The sequence below is a fragment of the Loxodonta africana genome, chromosome 7 (genome assembly GCF_030014295.1).
Source record: "Loxodonta africana isolate mLoxAfr1 chromosome 7, mLoxAfr1.hap2, whole genome shotgun sequence".
In the NCBI taxonomy this organism is placed as follows: Eukaryota; Metazoa; Chordata; class Mammalia; order Proboscidea; family Elephantidae; genus Loxodonta; species Loxodonta africana.
In genome coordinates, this window is record NC_087348.1 from 112,753,436 (window position 1) to 112,769,760 (window position 16,325).

General features: G+C 35.3%; 1 protein-coding gene and 1 pseudogene across 1 annotated transcript in view; both read left to right on the forward strand.

The window, feature by feature from the left end:
- Positions 1-16,325, forward strand: part of DEUP1 (deuterosome assembly protein 1) — a 107,648-nt gene that overhangs the window by 86,570 nt on the left and 4,753 nt on the right. Inside the window, exons 14-15 of the mRNA XM_064289542.1 lie at positions 4,039-4,235; positions 12,873-12,987. Of these exons, the coding sequence (XP_064145612.1) occupies positions 4,039-4,235; positions 12,873-12,987 (312 nt within the window). The remainder of the gene's footprint in view (positions 1-4,038; positions 4,236-12,872; positions 12,988-16,325) is intronic.
- LOC135231771 (mothers against decapentaplegic homolog 2-like) lies at positions 5,919-7,875 on the forward strand (annotated as a pseudogene).

The following is a 16,325-nucleotide window of genomic DNA, read 5'->3' on the forward strand; positions in this document are numbered from 1 at the left end:
GGGACTAACCATCCAGTATAAAAATTTTCATCAGATCCCAGTGAGTTACCTAGAATAGTAACAGAACCAGCAAGAGGCTCCTGACTCTGAAAAAGATATGTTTTCCTTGAGATTGTGCAAAAACTTGACTACAAGGAGAAGTGAGGAGTTCTCTTTTATTCAGCTCATGGGTCGCTAAAGAAGAATCAAGTTTATCATGATAATTTTTTGTGATTCCAAATTTACGTAGTGCTTTTTTTATGTTTATTATTCCTTCATTTCAGGAAGTTGTAGTGAAATCAGGTTTAATCAGAACTCAGAGTCTGTGGCAGACTAATTTGCCTTTCACTGTCCATAAAGTTTGCTAGATAAAATAATAACATAGAAAATTTAATATAGAAAGTTTTTAAAACATCAGTTTATATACTAAAAATTTGCATACTAGCCATAAAACATGATAAAAGCCAGCACTCCTTTAGTAATATTTGTTATCCTAATTATTTTGAATGTACATGAATTAAAAAAGAAACACTGTATATACAAAATGATTTTATTATTCACACATTTAAGTAATTCAACTAGCCTCATCTTAGTGTGTCCAAGTAAATGAGCACTAAGAGAGGTTTTGCTATTTCAAGAATACAGAAAAGGAACAGACCCTACAATTTTTAAAGAAATAAGAAATTGAGATAATGGGCCTACAAAAGAATGCATTAGGAACACAGAAGTATAATTTAATCAGTTTGTATTTTCACATGATAAACATATAAAAAAAATATAGTGGGGGATATATTTCTGAAATAACTAGAAAAGTATCCAAGAAAAACATGAGATGGAAGAGACCCAAAAATGTTATTGCCAAGGAAAATTGAATATGTTCTTAAATATAAATCATGAAAATACATTACCTATGTAATTTTTTCAGGTCGTGCTCACAACACTTACTTAATTATGGTATATTTAGGAAAAGAATTTTAATCATTACTATTTACTTAATACCCCAGGCACTGCTTGAAAACTCAGTGGGGCAGTTCTACTCTGTCCTGTAGGATCGCTATGAGTTGGAATTGACTCAATGGCAATGGGTTTGTTTGTTTTTTTAATTTATTTACCTAATTACTTTAAACCAACACTGGGTGAAAAGGAGTCACAGATGAAATCTAATTTTATAGAAAAAACTTAAATTTTCATTTTAATTGATCTGCAGACTGTAGATGTCTTATTAGGAGTCAATTTTTTAATCTTATCCAGCACGTTTTTCAACCAGATGTGCCAATATGGATTTTTTTCTTTTAATGAAGGGCAAAATTTTATAAGACTGCCTCATTTATATTTATCACAAATCTACTCTAATTTTAGAATAAACAATCCTTTCTTTTTTAAAGCAGAAGACCACAGATTGCATTCTTATCTGCACTGGTGTATCTCAAATGAATAAATATTGAGAAATCCTAAAGGCAAGGGCCTAACAAGCAGAGAAATGCCTTCAATGGCCCTTCTTTTCCAAAGGACACCTTGTTTAATAGACATAGAAGCTTATTGGAAAAGATTGCCCTCCTGGAGCATTTTCTTCCATTCACAAATGATATCTTTCTAAATATTTCCCAAATGTCCATAACGCATTAGGCAGTAAACAGAAAATGTAGTAGGCAGGTTTGGCCTTTGGAGCAAAAAAAAAAACAAGCATTTTTAATACTTACTGTGTATATTTGTGTATATAGTTCTGCACTTATTTATCACTTTTGCTACTAATATGATAGTGTAGGAATAATTAAAAATGTATAATTAGTAAAAAAAAAGTTGAAAATGATTTTATGGGATGCCAGCCATAGCTTATCAAATGGCACTCAAAGCTTTAAATTTAGGAACTTCAAAAAGAATGTTCTAAACTATAATCATTTATAGTCTTATGGATTTTGCGCCATAGAAATCTGGAACTTCAAAAGAGATATTTTATTCATGTTGAGCTTTTTGTGCTAAAATATTACCCTTTTGAAAGCAGAGAACTATTGTTTAATCAATAATGTCTGGATATTCAAATCCTAGGACTAGAAAGGACTATGTAGAGTCATTTAAAGCATTTTAATAAGTTTGCATGTGAGAATATATCCTATTTTTTTTTTTTTAACTTTAAGAAGAAAAGGTAGACTCTCCCTAGATAACTTCTTCCAGCATTTAATTAAAACAGCATGGAAATCTTTATTCTTGCTCTAAACCTCTCATTTGGTGATTTAAACATGTGTCATATTTCTATTCAGAGAAAGTTAAAATTGGATGCTACCTACCAGGTAGGAAAACATTGTTACGAAGCTACATTGGTCAAAACTGTGTCATACTGGCACAATTTCAACTGTAAGGTCAATAGTATAGAATGGTCAGGAATTAGACTCCGGTCTATATGAACTTAATATATAATTTGTTGCATGATCCAACATCAGGGATGGATATTTTAATCAATATGGATGTTGGAACATTATTAAATTTTAGTCTCTTCTAGCATTTTTTACCACAATTAATTCCAAATAAACTAAAGAGTTAAATGTAAAAGTAATGAAGTTGTAAAACAAATAGAAGAAAATATAAGTGAATATTTAGTACCTTTTAGAATGGAAAGAAAACTGAAATATAAAAGCAAAGAACAAAGGAAAAGACTAATAGATTTCACTAAATAAAAAAAAATTTTAACTCTCTGGATAAAATACACCACACACACTAAAATTAAAACTTAAACATGGGAAAAGGAAGACATTTTGACCTAATTTAAGAGACAACAGATTGTTGGTTGTTAAGTGCCATCGAGTCGGTTCTGACTCATAGCATCCCTATGTACAACAGAAAGAAACACTGCCCAGTCCTGTACCATCGTCACAATCATTGCCATGTTTGAGCTCATTGCAGATTATTGTCCCTATTATTAAAAAATTCTTTCAAATTTATATCAAAAGCACAAACACCCTAATGAAAATATAAGCAAAGAATCCAAATAGACAACTGACAAAAGAGGGATGAAAAATTGCCAGGAAACATATAGAAATATGTTTAACTTGACTAATACTTAAATAAAAGTTACTGTTTTATCTATCAATTTAGAAAGTTTAACAGAATGATAATATTAAATGATATGATAGATGAATATGATGGCTAGGCACTTTCGTACATTTAGTGGGGGAATTTATTTATTGGCATTTTTTATCAAAGTCTTCAAAAACATTCATACAATTTAACCCAGTGGTCCCACTCCTTGGAATCTATTTATAGATATCATCAGAAACACAGGGCATGATTTGTGTATAAGGAAATCAACACAGTTAAATTTATCATTTTGAAAAGAAACTAAATATTTAATAGTAGAAAAATGGTTAAATAAGTTTATCTCTCTGCAATTCAGTCATTAGACAAGAAAATATTCAAGGAAAAAACAGCTTCCAAAACTTTATGTGCAGTTTTGTACATTACAATTTTGCAAGTATGATTACAATTTTGTAAGTATATCCATATGTTATGTTTTGTGTTGGTTACATTGTATTTCCTATTGATATTTATATTGATAGAAAAAAGATTAGAAAGATATAAACACAAATGTTAATGCAGTTATCCCTGAGTTGTGGTAGTGCAGGAATATTTATTTTGTTCCAAATACTTTTCCATATTTTCTATAACAATGTGTATTACTTTAATCAGAAAAAATGTATACTCTTTTAAGATTGAGATGTATGTCACTTCTGGTTCTTAGTCAACACTATACGGTATAACCTATAAACATGAAACACTGTAAATCTAGCCATTTTTGTTCTAGATGCAGAGAATAGTAATGCATAGAATAAATCTTTTCTGTACTGGAGCGTGGGCATATTCACTTTTATTGTAAATGTGTTCAGTGGCAGCTCTCACTGATTATCTGTTGTGAGGAGGTGAGGAGGTGGGAAAGAGTCTTTAGGAGGTTTGCAAGAGTAGAGCCATGTCACTTGGCTGAAATGAAAGGGCCTTTCTGACACACTTGTCTGAATGCATGGAAAATAAGTAACAATTTATTCAGTGATAATTTATTTTCTTCTCTAGAGTATGGCCCTCACTAACAAGGAACATTCAAGGTGTACATCTATTAACAAACTGGAATATGAGAATGAAAGGCTCCGAAATGATCTTGCAAAACTTCATGCCAGTGGAAAGTCAGCATGGACTAATCAAAATATGTATGAAGAAACAGTGAGGCATGGCTATCAAAGTCAAATGAAAATGAAAGAAAATGAAGATAGGTAGGGTGACTCCATTATATAAGAATAGAAATTTATAAACATTTCATTGAAATATATTTTTAAAGCATCCAAATTATAATTTTTATTCTCTTCAGTTCTTTAAAAATTATTTTATAGTGATAATGCAGTAGTCTAGATACATTGTTTTTAAAGAAATTCTTTGTTGCCAATAGCTTTCAAAATGTAAAATTAAACACGGAAAATGGAAGACTTTTTGAACTAATTTAACAGACAACAGATTATTGTCTCTATTATTAAAAAATTCTTTCAAATCTGTATGAAAAGCACAATCAAATATATAACTGTGAAATCTGTAGAGTGTTAAATAAAAATGGGTTTTATTTGTTCCTTCAGATCTTTCTTGGAAGCTATGTATACAAAATATACAAATAAGTAGTATTAATTTGTTTTTTATGTCATAGGAAAGAAAATCAGATTTTAATATGTTAAGTATATCATTCAAACTAAGCAGGAAGATGTCACTTATCTTTTTTTTATAATTTTTTTTTAATTGTACTTTAGAAGAAGGTTTACAAAGCAAACTTTGTTTTTCATCATTTAGTACACACATTGTTCTATGACATTGGTTAACAACCCCACGAAATGTCAACACTCTCCCTTCTCAACCCTGGGTTCCCTATTACCAGTTTTCCTGTTCTCTCCTGCCTTCCAGTCCCTACCCCAGGGCTGGTGAGCCTTTTTAGTCTTGTTTTGTTCCATGGCCCTGTTCAATCTTTCTCTGAAGGGTGAACTTCAGGAGTGAACTCATTACTGAGTTGAAAGGGTTTCTGGGGGCCATACTCTCAGGATTTCTCCAGTCTCTGTTGGGCCAGCAAGTCTGGTCTTTCTTTTTGAGTTAGAAATTTGTTCTACATTTTTCTCAAGCTCTGTCCAGGACCCTCTATTGTAATCCCTGTCAGAGTAGTCAGTGGTGGTAGCTGGGCATGATCTAGTTGTACTGGACTCAGTCTGGTGGAGGCCATGGTAGATGTGGTCCACTAGTCCTTTGGACTAATCTTTCCCTTGTATCTTTAGTTTTCTTCATTCTTCCTCGTTCCTGAAGGGGTGAGACCAGTGGAGTATCACCAGTAGAGGGCTGCTTACAGGCTTTTAAGACCCCAGATGCTACTCACCAAAGTAGAATGTAGAGCATATTCTTTATAAGCTATGTTATGCCAGTTGAGCTAGATGTTCCCTGAGATAATGGTCCCCACAGCCCTCAGCCCAGCAATTTGGTCCCTCAGGGAGTTCAGAGGTGTCTATGGAGCTACCATGACTTTGCCTTGTAGAGGTTTTGCTGGCTTCCCCCAGTATTCTGTACTGTCTTGATGGAAGATGTCACTTCTGACTTACCTTCAATAATACACACTTTATAATGACACCCCAGCAGTGGCAACAAACTCTTAGTCATTACATGCTCCAGCTCCTCAGAGTTTGAGAAGGAATCTATGGATGTGTAAAAGAGGTTTCTCCAAGTGAAGAGAAGTGGATAGAAAATCAGTATCTGTTGTCTACATTATCTCCATATTCTTTAAGATGTCATAGTTCAAAATTTAAATATGTCAACCATAAAATTAGGCTCAGTTATTCAATTTTAGTAAAAGATTTATGAGGCCATACTATCTCTGGAGGCCTGTCACTGTTTTCTCAACCTTGGTAAATGCTCAGCAAAACAAATTAAACATGGCAGGTGGCGGCCAGGCGGCGACCCTCCCCATGCCAGACTGGGGGGTGTGGGACATGGGGCCAAAAGCCAGGCAGCTGGGGGGTGTTTTCAGTTCCGCCTTCAATGGACCATTCCCCTCTTCCTCTCCCAACCCCTTCCATCCAGTTCAGAAGAGGAAAGAACAAAATGTCCCAGACCCCCGGACCTGATGGGGTGTGACCTGGAGCCCCCAGTCCAGGTTAGATAGAGGAGGCAGTTTTCTTAGTGTGGATTCCTGCCTTTGGCAAAAACTCATCAGCCATCTTGCCATTCACTCTGCCAGTTGTGAAGAGACTGCTGGGATGGAAGAAATCTGGGCGTATGGATCTGGAGGAGCAGATGGAGGAGCGCAGAATGGACAGGAAGAAAAGTGGTGTGAGAAAGCAGTTACAAGCTTGGCGAAGAAGCTAAAGAAAACGGGACAATTGGATGAGCTTGAGACAGCCATTGCCACTCAAGATTTTAATGCTAAATGTGTTACCATACCAAACACTTGCTCTGAAATTTCGGGACTGAGAACACCAGATAAGATAGATCAGTGGGATACAACAGGCCTTTACAGCTTCTCCGAACAAACCAGGTTTCTTGATGATCTTCTTCAGGTGTCTCATCAAAAGGATTGCCATATGTTATACATTGCCAGTTAGGGCTCTGGCCAGTTCTTCACAGTCATCATGAACTCAAAGCAATGGAAAACTGTGAATATTTGCTTTTAATCTTAAAAAGGATGAAGTATATGTAAACCCTTACTGTCAGAGAGTTGGGACACCAGCTTTCCCTCCAGTATTAGTGCCACAGCACACTGAGGTCCTAACAGAACTACCATCTCTGGATGATTATACTCACTCCATTCCAGAAAACACTAATATCCCAGCAGGAATTGAGCCACAGATTAGTTACATCCCAGAAGCACCACCTCCTGGATATATCAGTAAAGATGGAGAAACAAGTGATCAACAGTTGAACCAGCATATGGACAGAGGATCTCCAATGGTACTGTCTCCTACTACTCTTTCCCCTGTTAATCTTAGCTTGGGTTTGCAGCCAGTTACTCAAAACCATGCGTGTTTGGTGCCTTTTATGAATTAAACTGGAGGGTTGGAGAGACCTTCCTGCTTCACAGCGCTCACACACACTGTAGATGGCTTTACAGACTCATCCAATTCAGAGAGGTTCTGCTTAGGTTTACTCTCCAACGTCAACTGAAATGCTACAGAAGAAATAATAAGAAGGCTGCACTAAGTGATAGTGCAATCTTTGTGCAGAGCCCCAATTGTAATCAGAGATAAGGCTGGCCCCCTGCAACAGTGTGTAAAATTCCACCAGGCTGTAATCTCAAGATCTTCAACAACCAGGAATTTGTCACTCTTGTGGCTCAGTCTTTTAATCAGGGTTTTGAAGCCATGTACCAGCTAATTACAATACGTACCATGAGTTTTGTGAAAGGATGGGAAGCAGAATACTGAAGGCAGACGGTAACAAGTACTCCTTGCTGGACTGAACTTCATCTGAATGGACCTCTATGGTGGTTGGACAAAGTATTAACTCAGATGGGATCCCTTCAGTGCGTTGTTCAAGCATGTCATAAAACTTCATCACCAATCAAGTCCCATCAAAAGACTTAATGTAACAGCTCTTCTGTCATAGTATTTGTGTATGGTCCCCATGGACTGTTTACCATCCAAAAATTCAGGAGAGAAAACAGCACTTGGAGTCTCATCAATTAAAACACCTTGTGGAACCTGTTTCTTATATTCGAATATTAGATGCGAAAATTAGTGTCTAGAAATACCCTCCCATAAAGGGGGAAGAGAAGATTTTAAAGACTTAATGATGTCTTCTTGGGCATAAAACTGAGTGTCTCAAAGGTTTATTAATAACACTAGTAGTTATGTATAAAGGGACTGTATCATGATCCAGTATCATAGTATTAGACTGTTTATAAATGAGGTGTGTGTGTGCTGCTTCTTGTTTTAGGCAAGCCTTTGTAATGTTACAGTACCTAATCTCTTACTCCCACTGCTCCATTATTTTCGTGTGCCTTTTTTAATATATAATATAGATCAAGATTTTCAAATTATCATTTAGAAGCAGGTTTTCCTTGTGGAAAAACTAAATTTCCTGCCTTTTACCAAAAATAAACTAGTGGGAGAAGAAAAGTGGATTAACTTTTAGAAAAAAAAAATGTTTTTTTCATAAGAGTTCTCAAAGCCATTAATATGCTAATAAACATTAGCATTGTATATATAACACATAGCTCCATAAATGTTAGTCACTAACAAAATTATTTTTATAATAATATTAATACTTTTCCATCAATTCGCAGTGCCTAAAAAGTATATTTTGGAGGATATGACAAATGCTTGGGTGTGATACTTCCTCAAAGATAGTCTTGTGGCGTAGGGGTGATGCTCAAGTCATCTTTGTAACTGAGCATGCCAGTTCTACAGGTAGATAAATTCATAAATCCATGGGACATAGTAAAAATATGTTTGTTCAACATTTTTGTAAATGTCGTATAGCTCTCTCCTACTCTCACCACCTCAGCTCTCTATGTCTTAGAAGGATTTATTCTAGTCCGATGAAGAGACAGCAATCATTCAAAAGCGCTAAATCAGTAACCCCTCTTTTGGCAGTTAAGGAAGGGAATGAGGGAAGCCTGGCTGCTAGTCCCAAAAAAGGAGTATGGAGGGATGGTGGGGCGGTGGTGGTGGCAGCAGCAGTATGAAAGCAGCATAGGGAGGATGAAACAGGTCCTTGGGCCTCAGCCATGGGCCAGGTCTCTGGTGAATGTACGCCTGTTGACTGGCCAGTAACACTGAAAATCAGGCCAGAGGGGCCTAATCTTGGTGTTGGTGTAAGAATATATTTTCTAATGCATATTCTTTATATTTTCCCACCCTGTGGGTTCAGTTCTCTGTGGGTCGAGTCATGACTCTCATGTTTATAGCTCTGTCATTGTAAAAGAAAATGTGGCCCCAAGGAGACTATAAAGCGTCTTGTGCATGTCAGATGCTGCTCTGCACTGAAAACCCATTGTGTGTGCAGAACACTGCTTCCTATTCTTGCATGTTTGGAGCAACTTTGAAAGCCTTAGACAAAGGTACCAGGTGTTGTTATTTAAACAAAAAGATAGCTACCTGCATTTTATTATTTTTGAAAAATGTTTTTATTGTTTGGATTGCCCCCTTTTTTCTCTTTGTCAGGTGGTACAGAATGTGTTAAAAGTGCCTAACAGAAACAAGACAGTAGGGGACACAGACAGCAGCAGAAGAGGTAGAATGCTCAGCAGGAGATTATCTTAATAAGCAGTTTGAACTACTATTCCTGCTGCAAAGCCTTGTGTCCTGCCGGTGTCATTTGTTGAAAGTTTCATTAAATTTGTTTTAATGCCTTGTCTGATTTCAGTGTTCCCCAGTGACCTGATTTTTAAAAGAAACAGCATTTCAAATGTTCTGAATAAATTATTAGCACATAAAACTCACTACAGAGAAGAGTTGTTGAGATACAAGGACACTGTGAACTCACCAGTGTGGAGAACTGTAAGGCAGATACTGCTCTGTTAATTTTGGCAAGTGAAAAATGAAATATTCTTTCTTTCCCTCACAGCATGGTTAAATAGTAAAAGCTATATATATTTGTTAGGCATAAGTTAATCCAAAAATATAAACTAGTGTATGAGTTATCTGTACATATTAATGACTCAGGCAATGAGCTTCTTATTTAAATTATGTGGGGAAAGAAAAAAGGTTTCAAGTAAACGCATATGAAGATAATGTTCTACAAATTTCTAAAGTCCATAGACTAATTTTTAGCCACTTCTTTTAACTGAAGGTTTGTACAATATATTATTAAAAGAATCATCTATCTACTTTGAAGCAGTCCAATTTTGTTATTGTTTGACTCCTGTTAGAAGTGAAGTTAAGAAGTTCTTAATGTCCACCGCTTATGCATTTTGGGATATTCCAGAAGATTGGCTTTCCAATGCGACAGTTAGCCAGCACTTTACAAAATTATGAGTAAGATATGATTGAATTTGGTGAGGATGTACTGAATACTGTTTTTAAAAGTTAGAATTTTGAAGTTTAAGGATAATGTGCAAGCTAATTTTTTTTTTAATTTGGACTAGTGATATCCAGAGCTGTTAATAATTTTATGATAAATCAATTTTGTAATAAATGGTGTTTTATCTCTGTATAAGCTACATACTTAAAACTGAATTTATAGTTTTAAAAGTTATATCATGTACTGGAAAGATATTAGTAATCACAAACATTAATCATTAAAATGGCTTCAACTCTAGTTTTAATAAATTAAGTTTCTAATGCTAAAGAAAACCACAAAGTCAGCAGGTTTGTCACAACCACTTACAGGATGCGTTGTCAAAGAATAGTCTCCTAGAAGCAGAAATAAGTTGAGAAAAACTTGTACCATGACATTGCTCAACAAGCAGCAAAACACAAAAGGTTGAACAGTTCTAGACCAGGAAACAACGAGCAGTTCTGTAAAATAGGGAGCATTGTATAGAGTGTTAAGGAGTCCAGGCTGGAAAAAGGTAAGTTAGCATAGTTTGTGAAGGGCTCTTGTTCCATGCTGAGGACATTGTCCTACAGGCCAGGGGAAAATTAATAGAGAGACATGATGAGATACACATGTCAGACAATTCTGGAAACTGTAGAGAGTCCGTTCAAGTCTCAAGTACACAGAGTCGTGCTCCCCCACAAAACAACTGGGTCCTGCCCTTTTGGTAAACGTAGGTGGAGGTCTTAGAAAAAGGTCTGTGGAAGAGCTCATTGAACATCAGCTATGAAGATATACTAAAAGCCTTCTGAAATAATCTTTGGTAGCTTTTAAACTGATACACTTAGCATTTTATGCAAGGTGGTTTTATGAAGTATTTGAATAGCTATAGTCTAGAAAAAGAACTTGTCAGATATAAAGATGATTTAAAGCGAAGCACTCTACTTCATAATCTAGTCTTTCTTTTCAGTCTCTACATTTTATTGATCTTACAATAAAAAGAATGTTCCTATATAAATTTTAGTAATTAACACCATAAAACTGTATCTATACATTCAAAGCAAAATGGAAAGTTGAGATAATTATTTAGATAATTTAGGATAAATAATACTTTGCCCGAAATCTCTGTATAATTGAGATCACAGAGAGATACATATTTCTTGAATCACTTGGATAATTACCTTATTTTTCCACTGTGCTTTGAGGTGTAGATGGTAGCCTCACTCAAAAGGTTCAGCTAAAGATTATATGCAGATGTATTATGCAATTGTTATAATTCTATTTGAATTGTGGGATGTTTCAGCTTATTGTGCACATCATAAACCATGTTATTTCAATTTAATTTGCTGATCTGTTTCCATGGTAGTTATGGTTTGGGAGAATAGGTAAAAAAAAAAAAAGATATGTTTCAGGATAAGTAAAATGGAAACATGTTATGTTTGTTTTCATGTACTAATTTACAGATGCCTCACTAACTTTTATTGCTATTTGTATGCATAGCTTTGAAAATGTTTGCATAATAAGAAATAAGCTTATATAGACAGCTTTTGGATAAGAACAGAGAAAAACAATGAATTTTTTTGAACTCTGTCAAATTAAAACATAAAGACTTTGGAAATGGTTAATACCTATGGAAAATTTGATTGTTATTAAAAATAAATAATTTACATTGGAGGGATTTTTATGTTTTGTTGGTCTTGGATGATTTTGATTAAACTTAAACCCTATGTTCATGAATTAATGTTCAGAAAAATATTTACTTAATCCCAAATAGCCCATATTGTTAGGATTCTTTTGTGTAAAATTTTAGGATAAATTGGTTTGTTTCTTTTATTTATTTATGGTCAGCAAACTAAAATTTAAAATCTCAGTGGGTTGTATTTAGTCTCATCTTCTACCCTGCATTTTATTACTATCTTTTTGTGTAAAATTTTAGGGTAAATTGGTTTGTTTCTTTTTTTGTTGTTTTTGGTCAGCAGACCAAAATTTAAAATCTCAGTGGTTTGTATTTAGTCTCATCTTCTACCCTATATTTTAGTACAAGCAACAACTTCCATATTGTGCCTTTCATCCAAATTATGGGATTTGAAGTCAAGAAAACCTGATTTGAGTCCAAAGTCAAAAATCACCACTTCCTAGTAATTTATTTTGTTTAAAGAAGCAAATGATTGGGTGAATAATTTAACTTTTAAACCTTAGTTTCCTCCCCTGTGAATAATATCCACTTTGTAGGGTTATTTTGAGGATCAAATGAATTTTAAAATAATAATGCCTAATCTTTATCGAACCCTCACTATATGCCAGGAATTGTGTTCTAGATGTTTTACGTGTATTAATAATTCAGTCCTCATAGCAACCCTTTTTTATAAATGAGAAAATTTAAGTCGCAGAGAGAGAAAGTAACCTGCTTAAGGCCACACTACTAATAAATGGAGGAGCTAGGAGGTGATGTAAATTGAAAACATGGCGTAAATTATTAAGCCCTATAGAAATCAGAATTATTATTATATAAAGCCTTGTTCTAGCATCAAAAAAAGAAAGTATAATTCTATTAAGAAAGCCATGATGTTGTGTAACAGAAAACACAAGGAGAGTATTTATTTAGAACTGTCAAGGGCAGTGGTATTAGCTGTTTTGAGATTTTTCTAAAACTGGTTTTATGTCATTTAATTAAATGGCAGAGATACAAAACACACAGAGACAATACCAATAGCAGAATGTTTTTAACAATTATAAAGTCTTCTGAGGTAAAGTGGAGGTTACTCATCAGGAAAATTATTTTTAAAGAAATACCCAGATGCCCAAGCATTTTGTTGTGTTTTCCCCCAATTAGACATCAGAAAAATTAAAAACCTTAGCTACATAAACAAATGTGCCTTGGTAGCAACAACAATAACCATTCTCTCTTTCAGACTAAGCCAAGATTGTGAGACAAATAGAAGCACGACACCTCCATTGCCACCTTTGACATTTCAAACCAAAGAAATGGCAAGCCCTTTGGTTAGTGATGATGAAGTATTCCCATTGGTAAGTTGCTTGTTATCGGATCTTTTCCCCCTTTAAGGAGTAATTACCTTACCCTTACCACTGATACCAATATACCGATGTACATACCAAAAACCAAACCCGTTGCCGTTGAGTCAGTTCCGACTCATAGCAACCCTATAGGACAATGTAGAACTGCCCCATAGGGTTTCCAAGAAGTACCTGGTGGACTGAACTCCTGACCTTTTGGTTAGGAGCCATAGCTCTTAATCACTATGCCACTAGGGTTTCCACTGATGTCCACAGTTGTTAGAAAGAAAAAGTCACTCCTGAGTCATCTGGCCATACCTACGTATGAGATCCATAATGTTTCGTGAAGTATTTTGGTCAATGATTATTAATCTCTGGCGCAGACCCGAATCACTGTCAATGTTTTTAAAAATATAAGTGTTCGAGACTCACTCCCAGACATTCCATGGACCCTCAGGACCTACAAGTGATCTTTTGCGCCCTTTTAAAGAAACTTTTTTATTGACTCGGACATACACACAGAAATATGCACAAATCATAAGTAAACCACTAGATAACTTATTACAAAGGGAACACATCAAGGTAACTGCTACCCAGGTCAATAAACGAACATTACCAGCACTCCAGAAGGCCCCTTCCCCCCTACTTCCAGTCACTACTTCCACCCTGCTCCCAAGTAGCCATTCTGCTGACTTCTAACATCATAAATTAGTTTTGTCCACCTGTGAACTTTATGTAAGTAGAATCAGATGCGCTCTTTTGTATCTGGCTTCTTTTATTCAACACTATGTTTGTGAGATTCGTCATCCATATTGTTTTATATAGCTGTAGTTTATTCATTTTTGTTTCTCTATAGTATGCCATGACATATAAATACCACTTACAGTGATACTACAATTTATTTATCCATTCTATTGTAGATAGGCATTTGTGTTATTTCCATTTTGGAGCTATTACAAACAATGCTGCTAAAACATTCTTATCCATGTCTTTTGGTGCACATATGTACACATTTCCACTGAGTATATACCTAAGAGTGGAATTGCTGGGTCATAGGATATGCATATGTTCAGCTTTGGTAGGTGCTATCAAACTGTTAAGTGTTTGAGCCAATTAATACCCCGACAGATAGCATGTGAGAGTTCTCCTTGCTCTGTATTCTTTCCAACACTTGGTATTACCAGTCTTTTTAATGTTAGCCATTCTGGTGTTATTAAACCTTATTGTGGTTTTAACTTACAATTTCTTGGTGGCTGATGAAGTTCAGCATTTTTTCATATGTTAATTGGCCATTTCGACATCCTCCTTTTTAAAGTGTTCAATTCCCTTGATTAGCCTTCTAGTGGGTTGTCTTTGTTCAGATTGATTTGTAGGAATTCTTTACAGATTCTGGATATAAGCCTTTTGTTTGTTATGTATATTACAAATATCTTCCCCCACCCTTACTTGATTCTTCGCTTTCTTCATAGTATTTCTTGATGAACAGAAGTTCCTAATTTTGAAAAAGAAAAAAAAAAATTTTTTTTTTTTTGGGTAGTGCCCAGTTAATCAATCTTTTCTTTTATGGTTAGTATTTTTTGGTGTCCTATTTAAAACACTTTTCTGTGTCTCGAGATTATAAAGATATTATCCTGTATTATCTTCTAGAAGCTTTAGTTCTTTATTTTTCATATGCATATCCACAGTCCACGTGGAACTGATTATTTTGTATGGTGCAGAATGGGAACCTAGATCCCTTTTTCTATGTAAATTTCCAATTGACCCTGCACCATTTATTCCAGTCCTGTAAATTCTTTTGGATTTTTCTTTAGTCATAATCAAAATAATGACAGTTTGATTTCTTACTTTAAAATCTTTATGCTTTTTTTTTCTTACCTTACTGTACTGACAAGCACTTCTAATAAATGTTGAGTACAAAATGTTATTACCAACTTCCTTCTTTAATTCTCAATTGAAAGGGAAATCTTTTAGTATTTCACCATTATGTATGATATTTGCTGTAGATATTTTGTAAATTCTTTTTATAAGACGAAGGAAGTCCCCTTCTATTCCTAGGTTGTTAATTTTTTCCAAAAATACTCCAAAAAAAAAAACCCAGTGCCATCGAGTCGATTCCGAATATTGAAATTTATCAAATGCTTTTCCTGCGTTTATTGAAGTGACCATGTAATTTTTCTCTTTTGTTCTGTCAATGTGATGTTTTACCTTGATTTTAAAGTGTTAAACCAACCTTGCGTTCTTGGAATAAACCCCACTTGGTCACTGGATTTGGTTTGTCAATATTTTCTTTAGAATTTTTGCTTTATGTTCATGATGGAAATTAGCCTATAGTTTTCTTTTGTTGTGCTTGTCAAATTTTGGTATCAAGATTATGCTGACCTCATAAAACAAGTTGAGAAGTGTTGTTAATTTCAGTTTTTATATTTTTCAGCTCTTGAATTTCCATTTGACTCTTTGTTACACTTTCCAGCTCTCTTGTAAAAGTGATTTATTGTAAGTGTATTCTCAAGAGAAGGAGAATCAAGGAAGCAGGCAAGAGGAGGGGAGAAAGCTAAGCAAGACTGTTGCTCCAGCTAGAGATTAATTTCAGCCAGATCTCACAGGGAGCTTGAAACATGAATTGCATCAGAGTTGGTTCTCCCTATGTGAATCCGTCATTGGCTGGCTGCCTTTTAGGAGGTGTCTTAGTTATCTAGTGCTGCTATTACAGAAATACCACAAGTGGACGGCATTAACAAACAGAAGTTTATTCTCTCATAGTTTTGGAGGCTAGAATTTCAAATTCAGGGCAACAGCTCCAGGGGAAGGCCTTCTGTCTCTGTTAGCACTGGGGGAAGGTCCTTGTCATCAATTTTCCCTGATCTAGGAGATTCTCAGCACAGGGACCCCAGGTCCAAAGGATGCACTCCACTCTTGGCTCCTCTTGCTTAGTGGTAATGAGGTCCCTATCTCTCTGCTCCCTTCTCTCTCCTTTTATCTCTTGTAAGATAAAAGGTGATGCAGGCTGCACCCCAGGGAAACTCCCCTTACATCAGATGAGGGCTGTGACCTGCGTAAGGATGTTGCATCCCCCCAAACCTTTTTAACATAACCTAATTAACCTAAATCCTAATCTTTGCCTCATTAACAATAGGCAGAGATTAGGATTTACAACACACAGGAAAATTACATCAGATCACAAAATGGAGAATAACCACACAATACTGGGAGCCACGGCCTAGTCAAATTGACACATATTTTGGGGGGGACACAATTCAATCCCTCACATTCCACCTTTGGCCCCTAAAATTCATGTCCTTGCCACATATAAAACACTTTTACCCCATCATATCATACCAAAAGTTTTAAGT